Source organism: Calliphora vicina, chromosome 4 (genome assembly GCF_958450345.1).
Source record: "Calliphora vicina chromosome 4, idCalVici1.1, whole genome shotgun sequence".
Classification (NCBI taxonomy): domain Eukaryota; kingdom Metazoa; phylum Arthropoda; class Insecta; order Diptera; family Calliphoridae; genus Calliphora; species Calliphora vicina.
In genome coordinates this window covers 90,526,189-90,543,713 of record NC_088783.1, presented here as the reverse complement: position 1 = coordinate 90,543,713, position 17,525 = coordinate 90,526,189, and the positions used below count along the sequence as shown (strand labels likewise).

The window sequence follows — 17,525 nt, the reverse complement described above, 5'->3', positions numbered from 1 at the left end:
AGCGATACAAATAGAGAAGTCCGCAAAAATCACGAAACAATAGAAAAACTATTTCATCAGATAATATTAAACTACTCCTTACTGACACTTATAAAGCTTATAATGATAATAATTTTAATTAGTTTTACATTTTATTTAATGTAAAGTTTTTAAATAATGTAAAATATATATATATATATATATATATAGAAAAAAATTAAATAAAACTAATTCTTCTACTGTACGAAAGGAGAGGGGTTAAAAACATAATAACATAGATACAAAACAAATGACAGTTCTAAAAAAAGTAATATAGAACCGTATGGTTATTTTGACGTTCTACAACAGGAAAAGGCAAATGATGGGCGCCACGTTTTTCATTTACTCTTCTTATACGTACGTGTGTACACGCATTGTAGAGAAATAAACAACTTTAATCAGCCCGGGTTTTTTAATTTGAAATCCCGGGATTTTCTAAATCCGGATTTTCATAAATAAATAGGGAAAATTATCATTTGTGTATCACACATAGAGATGTCCCGTTCCCGAAAATCCGGTAGTTTTCGAGATTTCTTAAATCCCGAAGCCCGGGTTTTTTTTAATCAGAAATCCCGGGATTTTCTAAATCCCGTTTTTCATAAATAAATAAATAAATAAATAGGGGAAATTATCATTTTTGTGCAAGTTCACGCACCAAACGCAATAAAGTTTTTCATTCAATTTTTTCAATTATTTTGAAAAACAATATATTTTATTTTAATAATAACTGCGGACATACTTCAAAAGATAAATTTTAAATAAGGGAAGTATCCCTTACATTTTCAAAAAAAATATGAAATTATTTATATAATTTTTCAGAGAAAAAAAATTGGTTTATTTTAGAAATTGGAGTTGGTGCGTGATGTTTTTGATTCCAAATGACCTAAAATAATTATTTTCATTACTAATACAACATTGGCCATCACGTGGTGGTATGCCAAAAATTTCGCCAAAATTAGTTATATACCTAATGTTCATCTAATGGTGTTTTTTTTTTCTAAAAAAAATTATGCCTTATAAATGTGTAATATTATTATCATGTTACACACACCCTTGCAAAGTGAAACATTTTTTTCTATTAGAATGGAACAAAATAATTTCTGGATTTTACACTTAACACTAATGTATATTTAGCGTGCCAAATATTGAATGAATTTCGTATTAAAAAACGATATTTAACACTGTTAAAGCGACTTCCGACATTCAATTGTGTGTGTTTGTCAACAGCATTAACAACACTGATTTTCAATAATAGAAATCAGGTGTTAGTCCCCTTTTACAATGCAGAAATTGAAAGGCAGACATTTTTCTCATTCTCTTTTGAACTAACCTAAACCTGTGTAATACACACTCTACTTCTTGAACCCCTCGCCCACAAACTTCGTCTGTCTGCCTTTCAATTTCTACATTGTAAAAGTAGACTTACTCAATTACAAAAAAGTACTTAACGCAGTTGCAAAAAAGGGTATTAGCTCACCCTGAAATATAATTTAGGGTGAAATATGTAACATATTTACCAATTATTTATGCAACATATTTGGAAAGGAAACCGACAACTTTTCGCATGTTTGCATACATTTTTAGATGGAACATACCCCTGCGCCAATGGTAACATAAATGGAAAATTTTTCTCAGAAAAGAAAACACCATAAGTTATTAAACGCAACGCCTGCTACATCATAGTTAATAAAGGAAAGCGGTATTTTTGGTTTTCCTTAAATGGGGCTCCGGAAATCAATTCTTCACCTTTTTTTGTAAGTAATCTAACAAAACTCAATTAAAATTCACTTCAAACGAAATTGATTTTATCTCAGATGAGGAGCTCGAACAAAATAATATTATTAATAAATGCAAAGGCCCTCAAATAACCATAACATAACCAAATTATAATATAATTTTATTTCTGAAGGAACAAGAGAAAAATACTTGCAGATTTGTTATAAGTATTTGCAAACAGTTTTACCAATATGAAAGATGGAATGTGAAAGATGTTTTTCGGCAGCAGCATATGTCGGAAACAAAATACTGTTACGTTTTAACCTCTTCAAAACGTTGGTTTATTTCCTTTAAATAAACCGGATACTTTTGATTGCAAATAAAAGCCGTTTAGTAATTTAAAAATTGTAACAACTCTTTATTTATTTATTTAAAATGTACAACAGCATTAGCAACAATCATGCTACTTTTAAATCAGCCGTTAAAATCGTTATATTTGAATTCAAGTACAATTTCGTAACACTGCTAACCGCTTAAGCCTGTTCGTCCCGAATAGGCATAGATTCACTTCTCCCATAGGCAGCTAGTAGTTTCAGATGTTCAACCTTAATTCCCGATATCGGTCTTCCACATTTCCGTATTCTATAAACCATGTCGTCCAATTTCTTAACTACCCTATGCGGTCCTTCTTTAATTTGGATGACAAACTCTTATTACGTTGCGAGCTATATCTGGTTTTCATTTGGTCATTTGTCATTTTAATTCGTCTCCGAACGAGTTCATGCATTTCTTTTTCTGCTGAAGCACCTTCACCCATCTTGGAACCCGGCCTGCGGGACAGACCAATCACTCCAACAGGAACCATTCCGTCGTTGCACTATTCAACGAGGGCCTCCATTGTTACATGGCCACTTCTCACATCCGCTGGTTCCAACACCAACAAACCATTGTCTATACAATCTTCCACTTCCTCACGGGCCCATACCAAATCCTCTCCCTCAGTGCTAGCTCTTTTTAAAGGTGGTCCTTGTAATGCTTCTTGATTCGACTGCTGGTTGTTTCTTAGCGGTGAAACATATCTGGTTCGCTTTCTTGGTGCTCTGCAGTTTCGCTGAATGTGACAAATTTTACCACAGTTATAACATTTAATTTGGCTTTACTTTGTTTCTCATTTAAAGCCTCTAAAACTGCCTCTTTTTGACATTGAACATTATTCAATTTTGTTTCTAAGTCCGACACCTTTTTATCAATGCCCTCCACTCTGCTGTTAATAACATCAGACTTTCTGAATTTTTATATCTGTGGCTCTAGAAGATTCTTGTAGTTTTGCTAGAAGTTTATCGGAGTTTACTCTGAAAGTTTCTTTAACTTCAGCTAACAGCTTCTCGTTGTTTACTTTAAACATTTCTCGAACTTCTCTAGAATTTGCCTGAACTTCAGCTTAAACTTCCTTCAATTTTTCCATCATAGCAGCAAACATTGTGCTTAAATCCATACTGCTTGTTGTTGCACGTGCAGAAACTTCCATTTCTTCTTTATACTCGAATTCATAAGTTCCAATGTCAATATTACGCCGCTTAAATTCATCTATGAGCCTTCTCTGCAATTCTGCCTTGTTACCTGTTGTTGGTAGCTCCAACTTACTCAATTCTTTCTTGAATTGTTCAACTTTTAGTTCTTCAAACTTCATGCTTATTATTTTGGAATCCCACTTCTGACACCAATTGTTACGTTTTAACCTTTTCAAAACATTGGTTTATTTCCTTTAAATAAACCGGATACTTTTGATTGCAAATAAAAGCCGTTTAGTAGTTTAAAAATTGTAACATCTCTTTATTTATTTAAAATGTACAACAACCACAGAATTAAATAGTCACTCAATGTTTTTTTATACACGTTTATAAATTCGCAGAAAAACAGACACACTTTATAATGTACACGAATTCACTTGAAAAATACAGCACACTTTAAGGCACTCAGTTGATGTTTATTCGAATAGCGTCTCTGATAAACTCACTAACGACTGCAACCTCTGCCACTATTTATAATACTGCGATCTGCACTCTAGATTGCTCTTTAACTGTCTTGAGCTTTCTAATACATACGCCATATGTGGTGTACTTTCTACAATGTTCTTTAAGTGAATATTCGAATTCGAATATACGGTCGCAGCAAACAGCGTTGCCATACTTACGATCAATGGTCAACTGAAAGCTTTTATTCAATGTTAGTAATGTCCACAGATATGTTACAGATTGCTATTACAGCACTGCTATTTGAAAGCATTATGCTACTTTTAAATCAGCCCTTAAAATCGTTCTATTTGAATTCAAGTACAATTTCGTAACAATACTTTATTATTATATCTTCTTATATAACGTACTTTATTTATGAATGTATGCTTTTTAGTGTGTAATAAAAATTAATTGCTAAATAAAAAATTTACATTCAATTGTAAAGACATAATTATGTACGTTTCTTTCTTATAATTTTCGGAATTCGGGACCCCGCACAGAGGGATGGTCGTAGAGAGCTGAAATTTGGCAACGAGAATTATATAGACCAAACTAAGAGAAAAAAAATAAAATTTTATAAAAATCGATCACGCCCACTGCTCATACAATCCAAATCGATTTTTTCGCATAAAATTTTTCCTATCCAAGTAAAAGTCTAGAAATTTGGTACATATATTTTTTGAAACAAAAGAAGAAAGCATGCCGAGTTTTAAAAATCGGCCATACCCACCGCCCACGAAACCCATACATAGATAAGAATTTTTTTGATATTTCGTTTATTATTCGACAAAAATTTTTAAGTTTTCATCCTGTTCCGAAAACTATTTTTTTTTTTTAATCGAAACAAGGCACTCCCAACTTTCATTTTATTAAAAAACAGCTTGGGGGAAGTGGGGCTACATTTTTTTCCATGGAAAATCAAAAATAAAAGAATTTTTAGAGACTTATAGATTTGGGCATATCTTCCTAACGGTTTATGATATCCCCATAATTTTTTTTTATTTATGGAGTAATGTTATATTTTTCAAATATATTAAAGGTAAATGGTATTATTAGGAAAATTATACATATATAAACCACTGAATTGCGTGAAAATGTAAGTAAATTTTAGCTTAACACCCTTGCATGAACATTACTTAAATTTTTTAAAAATAAAATGAAATTTTTCTTAAAACTGTAAGTGTGCATTTCATCTTTAAGCATTTCTCTACATCCCCGAACAATAATGCGCATTTCACTGGTTGTGTTGAATAAAAGACTAATTTTTCGCAGTTAGTCGTTTTAAAATTCTGTAAGCGAAATTAATTATTTTTATTTTATTATGAATTTTAAATACATTTTAGATTTTACCTTAGTTCTTTCTTCTTGTAAATTTTTGACAATTTGTTCTTTAAGTGGCGGGGTATTTTAGTGTTTTGTTATTGTGTAAAGATAAAACTAAAAGATTGACATGGTTGTAAAAGTGGGGTCTATTAATTTTAACACTTGTAATTTTTTGTTGTATAACAACTGTCGGTAACAATTCTCCCCCCAGTAAGGCGCTGAATAAATGTTTTTACTCCCAATTATTGCCGACATCGAGAACAGCTAATTTTACTGCTGGTCGCTCTATGACACCACTTTTAGTTTTAACTTTGGCCCGTCTGACCTGACGTCCACTTCAAGTGGTTTAACACGTTGGGTCCATTTAGAACGTCGAGTCAATGTTGGAAGGATTTCCTTTACAAATCGTTTCCAAAACATGTTTGTAAAAACCTCACTTTGTAGTAGACACATTTTATGATCGATGTTTTCAAGATTACCTAATGGTTTTATGCCATCTGAGCTACCTAAAAGGAAGTGATTTGGGGTAAGAGCTTCCTGATCCTCAGTTTCCAGGGATACATATGTTAGGGGTCTTGAATTTACTATTAACTCCACTTCCATCAAGGAACTTCTAAGGCTTTCATCAGTAAATTTTTGTGATGGAGATATTTTATACAAAACTGTTTTTACTGACCGCACTAATCTCTCCCATGCTCCCCCATATGGGGTGCGGCTGGAGGATTAAATTTCCATAGTATTCCCTTATGTGCCATTTCAGTTTGAACATCATTAAATTTTATTTTTGTAAATTCCTCTTTTAAAATACGATCTGCTCCTCGAAATTTTGTACCGTTATCACTATAAATTTCCGCAGGTGTGCCCCGTCTTGCAATGAAATTTTTAAGAGCCATTAAAAATGAGTCGGTTGAGAGGGTATGTGCTTTTTCGATGTGTATAGCTCTTACAGTGAGGCACGTAAATATAACACCCCATCGTTTTAACGATTTTCTGCAAAATGTAACAACTATTGGGCCAAAATAATCTACCCCGACAAAAGTAAAGGTCCTTTGAAAAGATCCAAGCCGCGCAGGTGGAAGTGGTGCCATTTGTGGTGAAACTGGTTTTGCTGCATCAATTTTACATTTTTGGCAATTTCGCCGAACTATTTTATATACTACTCTCAATTTTACTATGAAATATGTTTGGCGAATTTCGTTTATTACTGTCTCGTGATTTTGATGGTGATACGCAAGATGATAACTCAAGACTATAAGTTTTGTTAAATGATGTTTACTTGGCAGTATAATGAGGTCACGTTGATATCCACAGGCTGGGGTCGCGTATTTGGCTCGGTTTTTTACTTAAATTATGTCGCCATCATCAATATAAACGTTCAATTTATGAAAAGCACCGGCCTTTGAATTTGGCCATCCATTTCGAATGGCAGCATATTCATCAGGAAAACTTGACATTTGGGCTGTTTTAAAAATTACCTTTTTTGCTTTACTAAAATGCGATGCATTCAATTGAACCATTAGATTTTGTTTATGTAGCACTTGTTGTTTAAGTTCAATAAACATTATCCAGTTTGCAACAGCTCGGTAAAGCCTAAACCAGCTAAAAAATATTCAAAATTAATAGGTAATGCCATCGACTTCCGAGCATGAATATTGAGATATCGAGGACGAATTTCTGATATAATATTTTGATGCATATTTGACGAGACCCCTACTGTGCTTTTTTGCCATTCATTTTCATCAAGTTTTAACCAAGAAGGGCCTTCAAACCACTCCTTATAATTATCTACTGCAGGTCTATATTTTGTAGCAAAATCTGCAACGTTCATTGCACTTGGCACCCACCTCCAATCAGAAACATTTGTAAACTTTAAAATTTCCGCAACACGAAACATCACAAACTGCTTAAATTTTTTCGGGTCTCCACTTAACCATAGAATGGTTATAGAATCGGTCCACATAATTTTTCGCATCAATTTAATTTTGTGACAACTTACTGTGTTCATAAGTCTTGCACCTATTACTGCGGCTTGCAACTCGAGTCGAGGTATGGATAAGGGTTGAAGTGGGGCTACTTTTGATTTAGCTGCTACCAGACGTATTTCCACCTTACCGTTAAGTTCTATTCGAAAATATGACACGGCTGCATAAGCATTCTCACTGGCGTCAACGAATGTATGGAGTTCTGCTATATACTTATGATGTTGTAGGGATATAGAATAGCATCGTGGTATGGAAACAGCATCAATTGTTGGCAAAAATTTTCGCCAATTTTTCCATTTACAAAAAATGACACCATTAAGGGCTTGGTCCCAATCCAAAGCAGATCGCCATATTTCCTGAAGAATAGATTTTAAATATGACATAAAACATGTAACAAACCTTAAAGGGTAGAAAACGGACATTAAAACCTGAAGTAATTCCCGTTTTGTAGGCACTATTTCACCATTCAGGATAGGTCTACGAAGTCGTACAAACATCAAATTAATTTTAAAAATATCATTTTTAGGATCCCAGTAGAGGCCAAGAATTTTTTCAAATTTAATAGAATTTTGATTATTTTCGAAAGATTTAGTTTTATTGCTACTGGTTTCACCTAGTACTGTTAACACTTCAACTGAATTTGAAGACCAATTACGCATTTGAAATCCTCCTTTTGCATGAACTTCTCTTACGCCTAAAGCCAACTGAATTGCCTCCTCGATGGTATTTGTTGAGTCGATAAAATCATCGACATAATGATGTTGAGTTATGGCATCAATTACTTTTTGATTACTACCAAATATTTTTGCATTTTTGTCTCGAATATAATGTGACATACATGGCGAACACGAGGCACCAAATGTGAGGACGTTAAGCTGGTAAACCACTATTGAATTTTTATTGTCCCACCATAAGAAACGCTGGGCACTAGCGTCTTCCTTTCTAACCTTTATGCGGTGGAACATTTCTGCAATATTTCCACACACGGCAATGGCACCAATCCGAAAATTAAATAAAATATTCATTAGTGGCATTAGATAATCAGGGCCCTTTAACAGGAAGACATTAAGGGCAAAATCACCAGACTTGGCAGCTGCGTCCCATACGAGTCTAATTTTGTCAGGTTTATGTGGGTTTTTTAACGATAAATGTGGGTAAGTACCATACAAGACCTTTAGTTTGTTCTAATATTTCAATTGGAAGTTGCTCTGCATAACCCTTGTTTTCCAAATTAGCAATTTGTTGACTTAAAATTTCGGCAAGTTCCGGGTTTCGAGCTGCTTTTCGTTTAATACGTAGTAAACGTTTAATGGCTGTGGGTAAACTGTTTGGCAACTTTGGAGAGTCAGATTTCCATAACAGTCCAACTTCGTATTGACCTTCATGAAATTTACACGTTTTATCTAAAGTGTTTAAAGCTTGTTGATCCTCCTTAGACATTGGCATCCTGTCTGGAGATGTTATGCCAACATTTTCGTCTACAAGAAACTGCTTTACAACGTCATGAAGTTCTTCACAGTTGCATTTGTGGAAGTTGAGTCTATTACCTGCTTTAGAATCTCCACCAAAAAGCGTCCAACCTAGTCTTGTTTTTGTCTTGTTTTTGAGGCTACTGGTTGTTGCCACCCTCCTTCTCTAACATTAAGAGATGAAATTAAATTTGGATTGTTTACACCTATAATCATGGAAGGAACTACGTCTTTATAGCTTTCTAGTGGTATATTTTTGAGATAAGAGTATTTCTTTTTAATATCAACCACATTCATTTTTTACAGTGTATACGTTTTTAACAGGAAAAATTTTAGAGCTGGGTTTGGCGGATGAAATTTTTAAATCAAATCTTCTGGAGTCTTCTTCAAAACGCGAAACATCACCAGTCCATAGGATACATAGTGGGTCGTTCGTACTTTTTACGTCTAAAGAATCAGCTATTTCTTGCTCTAAAAGTGTTAGGGTTGATCCATCATCCAGGAGTGCGTATATTGTAATCGATTTTTTGTAACCGTTCAGAGTAACTGGCACAATGCGATAAAATAATTCTCCCTTTGTGATTATTAACAGTGCCGCCAGATGGTTGATCTTCAGGGTGAAGCAATGCATTGTGAAGTACTTTACAACCGTCAACTCCACACGGCTTTTTAAACCAGCATCTACGCCGATGTATGCCTAAGCAAATGCGGCATAAGTTATTAAGATTTACAACGTCCCATTTATCAGCTGTGGATAAATCCTTGAACTTTAAGCACTGAGTCACTTTGTGGGGTTCATCGCATACTACACACTTTCTCCGGTTCTCCGTAGTAGCAGCTGTGTGGGTGTTAAGACGCCCTTCTCACTTGGATGACTTAGAATCATTACAGGATTCAAATACCGGGACGGTTACTCTACAGGCTTCAGCTATCATGTATAGCTAATTGGAAAAATCTGCCAAATTTGGGTGCAACAAATCCTTAGAAAATAACGCCCATTGCAGTATAGTGTCTGATGGTAATTTGTCAACTAATTCCTGTAAAAGAGTCGGATTAATTAAATACTCTTCTAATTGTGAGGCTCGGATAGTTGCACAAAGATTTTTACTGCAAAGGCGAATTGTATCATGGATTCAAATTTTCCTCTTGGCAGTGTAAACTTACGTACTTCATCAATTAAGTTTTTAATTATATCCTCGGGTCTACCGAAGTACATTTTTAATGTTCTTATGATGTCTGGTACCATGTCCGGCAACATTAAACAGTTACGGACAGGTTCCCGTGCCTTACCGCGTAAACAATTTTGCAACCTAATAAGGTTCTCCTCGTTGCTATATCCAGCAACACGGTTGCTTTGCTCAAATGCACTTAAAAATATTGGCCATTCCTTTGGGTCTCCATTAAACACTGGCAAATCCCTTGAAATACATTGTCTGGCCACAAGTTGTGTAGTGGCTCACTACTATTTTCACAATTATTTGTTTTTTGTTTATTATTGTTGTTTTTATCACCAAATATATTATTAAAATGACAATCCGTCATCTGTTTATTTTGATGTGTGATGTCATAAGTACATTGATTGACATGGGGTATGTTCACTGTATAACCCTTTGTACATTGGCAGTGTTGATTAATTAGTGCACAGTGGTTTAGAAACTTTTTTTTGGAAATAATTCGGTATCTCGGGAACTATTGGAGATATTATTACAAAATTTCACATGGTTAGAGCTGAGGTGTTTTTGAGTTGAATTACATTTGTTCAGCTTCCTAGGGGTAATACGGGCCAGTTTGTGTCCCCTCAAAGTTGGTCACCTCGGGTCTCAAAATTTTTAAAAAAATCCCCAAAAATTCATTTATGATCCGAATGAGCTGAAATTTAAAATATAAATATTCCTTGAGAAGATCTACAAAAAATACGCTTACATGTGTAGGTTATCTCCTTCAGTTGAAGAGATATTTAGGTTTATTTTTTTTTAATTTTGCTCGATTTTTTTTTGGTTTTTAGATATGGCGGAGGGTCGAATTTTTTTTTCAAAATATCAGCTATATTGGCAATAAAATTCTAAATAAAATAAAAAAAACTTGGTAACAGTTATCTCGTCCGTGTAAAAAGTTACACGCATCCAAAGTTGGAACATGTAAAATGGGCCTAATTTTTTACGATTTTTCCTAAAAAAGTCCCTATATTTTTTCTTTTGTAGAAACAAATTTTCTTTTGGACTATATACAATTTTTATATTTTCCGGAAAGAAAACTTAATGCAAAAGCATGTAAAGTAAAATTGGGCTCACTTAAGCGGACACAGTATCCCCCAGACCTATCCAAACTTGGACAATTTTAAAAAAAATATTTAGGTTTCAGTAAAAAATTCTAAAAAGGCAAAGCACCGATCCTCGAAAAAGTTCCGTATTTGTATAACCCTATATGTTGTTTAAATACTTAGAAAGTTGTTTTACTATCACACGGTAAATAGCGTCACAGTATGCACTTTTCTAAAAAAAAACTCAGTTTTTGGAACACATTTTCCCCGTTTTAGGAATTTCGGTATTTGAAAATAAAAAATGTCAAAAATTATAATGTCATTAATTTAAGGACATTTGGATCTAAATTAGTTCCCAATTTTGTTATGATATCTTTAACCGTTAAAATTTTACATTAACTCAAATTTTATATTTTTCTTCATGGAAAATCACCATATTATAATTTTTTTAGTTTTTAAGGTAAATGACGTTCAAAAAATTAATTAAATTCTTTAATTTTATTAAAATATGAATCTACAAGTCCTAAGGTTTTTACCAATATCAAATACTTATATAAAAGGCATATATCTACTACTCAGAAGCTCCACAAACCTTGCCGCCTTTGAAAAATTCGAACGTTTTTTCATATATTGCATGCAAAATGTGTATACTTACATATTAAATGTAACTAATGAATTCAAACGTATACTGACCTTAAAGAAAAGTTGGTATAATGCATTTTTCGCAGTAAAAACAAATAATATTTATTTTCGTGTAGGTTAATCTTCATTTAGATATATATTATTTGAACATTTTTATCCTTATATTGTAGACCATAATATAGTATTTGGGCCAGTGTGTATTCTATGTAAATTGTTTTTGCAGAGTTATAAAATTTATTGAACACGATTTTTATTTTTTTTAATGTACCTATCATAATTTCTAAAATTTTTTACCTACAATAAATTAGTTTATTAGGTAGAATAAAGGTTGCATTTATTACATAAACTACAGGTGTGAGGTGTCACAGTGGGCACTTTTAGGTGTTAGGTAGGCTACACATTATGCCCCTACAATTCCCTATTTAGTTATATGGATTTTCACTTTTACCTGTAGATTTAACATATGAATGAATTATAAATATAGAAGAAAATATTATTATTTATTCTACCTATGTGAATATTTTTTGATATATAAATTAATATTTTTTAAAATATTCATCATTATTTTTTAACCGTCATTGCTTTAACATTTAACTTTGCTGCGTTTTGTGGGAGACTCCGAAAACCTTGAGAGCCGAAAAAATACAAACGATATGTTGAAATTGAAAACCAATCGAAAATTATTAATACCGAAGTAGATAAAGTAAATAATTTCATCAAGCTATTTGAGTTGAAGATGAAGTCTGTTAACTACAATATACGAAGATTTCAATCCAAATTTGCTACTTGGTTAGAATGTTTTATTGAAATAAAAACAACTAATGCAGGAGCCCCCTGTAAATCATACGAAGACCTGGGAGACAAATCTAAAAAAAATGAGGCTATCAGATATATTATCTACCCATTCGGATGCTGAAGTCAAGGATTCTTTTAAATAAGTGCTGAGAAGAAATAAGCAACCTGCTGAAGCAACACAAATAGCAGACATTCTTCCTGATGCATCACCGAAACGTCTAAAGCGAATAGTTAAAAGTATTCCAACACCTTCTCCAGAGTCAGAATTTTCTGAAGATGAAGCTATTGCCCTTATGCTGGAACTAGGACTCAGTAAAAATAAATACATTAAACTAAGGAAGGCATTATCTGATAAGGGATGTTCGATTCTACCAGGATATAATGCATTATGGGATACGAAGAAGACTATTATACCATCGCCAATTGAAGTAACTAATGATGGAGCAATAGTTGAATTGCCTGCAATCCTGGAAAATACAGCTATAAGACTTCTTGCAACATTTTCGAGAAACCAAGCGAAGGAACTTAATAAATCCAATTTAACACTAATATGCAAATGGGGATGTGATGGCTTATCAACATTGCCGGAATACAAACAAGTATCTGGAACACATACTACTTCTGGCTACAAAAGTGTCTTTATGGCATCACTGGTTCCACTGCGCCTAAGGAATGATTCAATTGTTGCCTCGACATCAGCCAATAGTATCAACTATGTATGGAGAAACAAAACCCCTGGATCTAAAGCTTTCTGTAGACCAATCAGATTTCAATATCTCAAAGAAAATAAGTCAGTTACAAAAGACTGGGTTGATAGCATTAATCGCTCAATAGAAAATTTGCATCCCCTTTGTATTGAAATCCATGGTTACTATATTAACATACAGTTCGAGCTTCAACTAACGATGATTGATGGAAAAGTATGTAATGCAATAACGGAAACAGATTCCGCGTGGAAATGCTTTTTATGCGGAATGAAAAAATCTGAAAATTTCTGACGATACCCCAAGTACGACATCAATTAACAAAGATGTACTTCAATTCGGAATATCTCCCCTACATGCAGGGATACGCTTTTTAGAACACATGCTTCACATTGCATATGATCTAAAATACAGAAGCATACCTGGAAACCAAACGAAGATGGTTAGAAATAACAAAGAACTCATGGAAATGAGAGCAAACGAAAAACGGAGAATTCAAGAAGAGTTTAAAGAGATAACTGGCTTAAATATAAACAAACCACTTATTGGATACGACAGTACAAATGATGGGAATACGGCAAGAAGGTTTTTCCAAAATTACGAAATGACATCGACAATATAGTCCCAAAGAAAATTTGTTTATACAAAAGAAAAAATATAGGGACTTTTTTAGGAAAAATCGTAAAAAATTAGGCCCATTTTACATGTTCCAACTTTGGATGCGTGTAACTTTTTACACGGACGAGATAACTGTTACCAAGTTCTTTTTATTTTATTTAGAATTTTATTGCCAATATAGCTGATATTTTGAAAAAAAATTCGACCCTCCGTAGGGCCGCCATATCTAAAAAACAAAAAAAAATCGAGCAAAATTAAAAAAAAAATAAATAAACCTAAATATCTCTTCAACTGAAGGAGATAACCTACACATGTAAGCGTATTTTTTGTAGATCTTCTCAAGGACTATTTATATTTTAAATTTCAGCTCATTCGGATCATAAATGAATTTTTGGGGATTTTTTTAAAAATTTTGAGACCCGAGGTGACCAACTTTGAGGGGGCACAAACTGGCCCGTATTACCCCTAGGAAGCTGAACAAATGTAATTCAACTCAAAAACACCTCAGCTCTAACCATGTGAAATTTTGTAATAACATCTCCAATAGTTCCCGAGATACCGAATAATTTCCAAAAAAAAAAGTTTCTAAACCACTGTGCGGTGGTCTAATTGATGCAACATCATTATTTATTATATTAGACTCCGCCTGTAGCAGTTGTGTCTGCGAATTATCGACTTGTTGGTGGCAGTCATCATCGTCAGCACGTAGTAAATCATACTTACGCCGCAAATACTCTTCTTTCAAGCGCATTTCTTCCTCTAGCTGTTGTAATTTCAATTGAGTCTTACTGGTCGCCATACCTGTTGTGACTTGTGGGATCTGTGAGATAGTTTGTGGTGGTCGCTGTTGTAGAAATTCCTCAATAATTTCTAATCCGAAGATGGGTTTGATGGATTGAGGTTATGTGTGCCATTGTGTTGCCCGATACCAATAGTACATTGTTGACACCTCCATAAAAATATATCGGAATTATCATCGATATTACAGCAGCTTTTGTGATAGCTGTAAAGACATTTAGAACAAGTAACCATATTTTAATCGTCCGGGTCAGTACATAACACGCAATTGTACACTGAGGTTGGGTTGTATTGCGCCATATTTTTATGAGTGTAAGAATTTTAAATAAATTGTTGAATAAAAGGCTAAGTTGTCGTTAGTCGTTTTAAAATTCTGTAAGCGAAATTAATTATTTTTATTTTATTATGAAATTTAAATACATTTTAGATTCTACCTTAGTTCTTTCTCCTTGTAAATTTTTGACAATTTGTTCTTTAAATGGCGGGGTATTTTAGTGTTTTGTTATTGTATAATGTGTAAAGATAAAACTAAAAGATTGACATGGTTGTAAAAGTGGGGTCTATTAATTTTAACACTTGTAATTTTTTGTTATAAAACAACTGTCGGTAACAGGTTGCTTAGGCCAGATCGCACAGTGGGAGAAAACCCTAATTTAGTGGAACTAAATTCGTATCTTCTAAACGCTTGGCCAAATTAATTTCATTTATATGGAAAAATTGCAGGCAAGGAGGTAAGCTACTAAAGTAATGCAAAATGGGTATTGCTACTTCAGTAGAATGAGCGATAGTGGTTGCTAAACTACACTACCTCGGAAGAAATTCTATACTATTTTCAATTGTAAGAAATTGTTTTAATATATCTTTCAAAAAATTTAAATTATATAAGTAATTTTATTTATAGCAAGTAACTATTTAAATCTATAGATTTTGGACATTTACCCTATTGCCGGCATAGGTCGAAATATTCATATAAAATTAAACTTTTTTTAGTTTTATTAATAAGTTTATAACGAATAACAATTATTAGATATGAAATGATTTTATTTCATTATTATAAATAATTTAGTTATAATTAAACAATGAAATAAAGAGTAATTAAGCTAACTAACACTTGTTACAATTTTGTGAATTTTTATTATGAGGTTTTTAAAATTTATTTAAATTAGTCGTCTTCAGAGTCGTCCAAAAGTTGCCTAACATCTTTCGATAATGGTTCCACTTTTTTATAGCTTGCAGATGAAGTTCTGGACAATGTTGATATAACAAAGCGTTAAAACAAATATATTAATATTTACATAAAACTACAATTTACCTTATTTATTTATGAAAAACGGGATTTGTAAAATCCCGAAAAACCCGGGATTTAAAATTATAAAATCCCGGTGTTCGGGATTTAGGAAATCTCGAACGGGATTCCCCATTTGGCATCTCTACATAAAACGCTTTGCAAATGTTATATTTTTAATCTATATAACGCACTACCATATTTAAAAGGACTCATAATTTTAAGTCAAATTTGGTATATGGGCATTTGTTTTTAGCAACTTGTAAGTAGTTAGAATTACATAAATTTAATTTTTATATAATGTAATTACCAATAACACTTCTTATATACAATCTTAAAAAAATAAGGAACAAATTTAGTACGAGATTTTACATCGTCCCAACGATAATAATTTCTTAAAAAAATTATATAAATTCACCTCGCACTTTTTCGCAGCTAAATTTTTCAGCATATGTAGTCTATAATATAGCCTTGATATTGGTAAAAAAAAATTAAGACTGCATCTCACAGCATTAGTAACTGGCAACCTTCCGAAAATTCAAAAAGTAAAAAAAAAAATTCAATAAGAATATGGCCATTGGTTGTCACAAATAGCGAAAAATATATTTTTATTTTTCTGATTTACCAAGCCTCATATTCCATCCACATAAAAAAAGTAAAAATACAACTTAAAGAAAACCTTGTACTATCCAGCTTAACAACAACTTTGAAACCAATTCTTAATAAAAAAAATTTCTGAAATATTTTTTACATTTAAATAGTTGTCAAAACCAAACCACTGAAGTTATTAATAAATGTTAAATATTTTTAAGTACAGCAACAACTATAGATTGAAACTACATAACAATAAATCAAATATGCGAAAGTTTTTTTTTTATTTTGCGCCACTAAATTGTTTATTTTCTCCCACAGTGGATCGTCAGGAAACCTTTTCCCAAAAGGCTTTAGAAAAACTAAAGATACTATACAAATAAAACACTAGAGTGAATGAGAATTACAGACACTCTAGCTTTATTTGTAAAAATATCAAAGCTTAAACAGAACAGTTGCATTCTTCCTTGGGCCCAATTAATCCTAAAACTATAAAAGAAATCCAGCCTTTAACTCAAAAAACAATTCTAATAATTTTGTCTAGGTTTTTTGCTAAAATGCTACTCTGTGCGACGTCAGATTCATAAAATACTAATATTTAATGTTGAATATAAAGTAAATTTTCTTGAATTTTAAAAATATTTAAATCGTAAATAAGATTATGGGTTTGCTGAATATGGTCAAAATTGGATAACCAAAAGGCCAAAACTTGTGTTTTTTTCTGTGCTCTTTGTTCGAATTCATGATATATACTACATATGTACTTATAATTAGCATTATGATTTAAATTAATATATATATATTTTTTTTTTAGTTGGCATTCGAACTCATGGCATTAACATTCATGAAGAAACCCATCTACAATGGATGTCCGAACACCTAAGTTATCCAGACAATTTCTTGCATTTGGTAATTTGTTATGAAAATGTGTAAATATGTAACTAATTGAAATAAATGTATTAATAAATCAATTCATTTATTTTTTTTTCATGTAATTTAATTTTAATACTATAAAACAGGGGCGCCCACAAGTTCCTTATGGAAGAGTAAACACCAATACATTTACAGAAAAGCAAATTTTTATTCAATATTTGTTGTTGCTAAAACCAATTCATACAAAGAAAAAAGAAAAAAAAACTCACTTTCAACACACACATTTTTAAAATATCATACGATAAACAAAAACAAAATCTACGTGGATGATCGCAGTCGTCAATATTTACCAGCAAAGCATACGAAAGTCTTGTTGCTTTCAACATGCGTGTATTCAGTGAAGAACGACAAAAAAAAAATAATAAGACAAAGTTGT

The 17,525-nt window shown here is 32.6% G+C and overlaps 1 protein-coding gene across 1 annotated transcript in view; it reads left to right on the top strand.

Annotated features, from left to right (window-relative positions):
- Positions 1-17,187, top strand: part of Atg5 (autophagy protein 5) — a 318,890-nt gene extending 301,703 nt beyond the window's left edge. The window contains exon 6 of the mRNA XM_065506799.1: positions 17,031-17,187. Within this exon, the coding sequence (XP_065362871.1) occupies positions 17,031-17,149 (119 nt within the window). The 3' untranslated portion in view covers positions 17,150-17,187. The remainder of the gene's footprint in view (positions 1-17,030) is intronic.
- Positions 17,188-17,525: the final 338 nt, after the last annotated feature.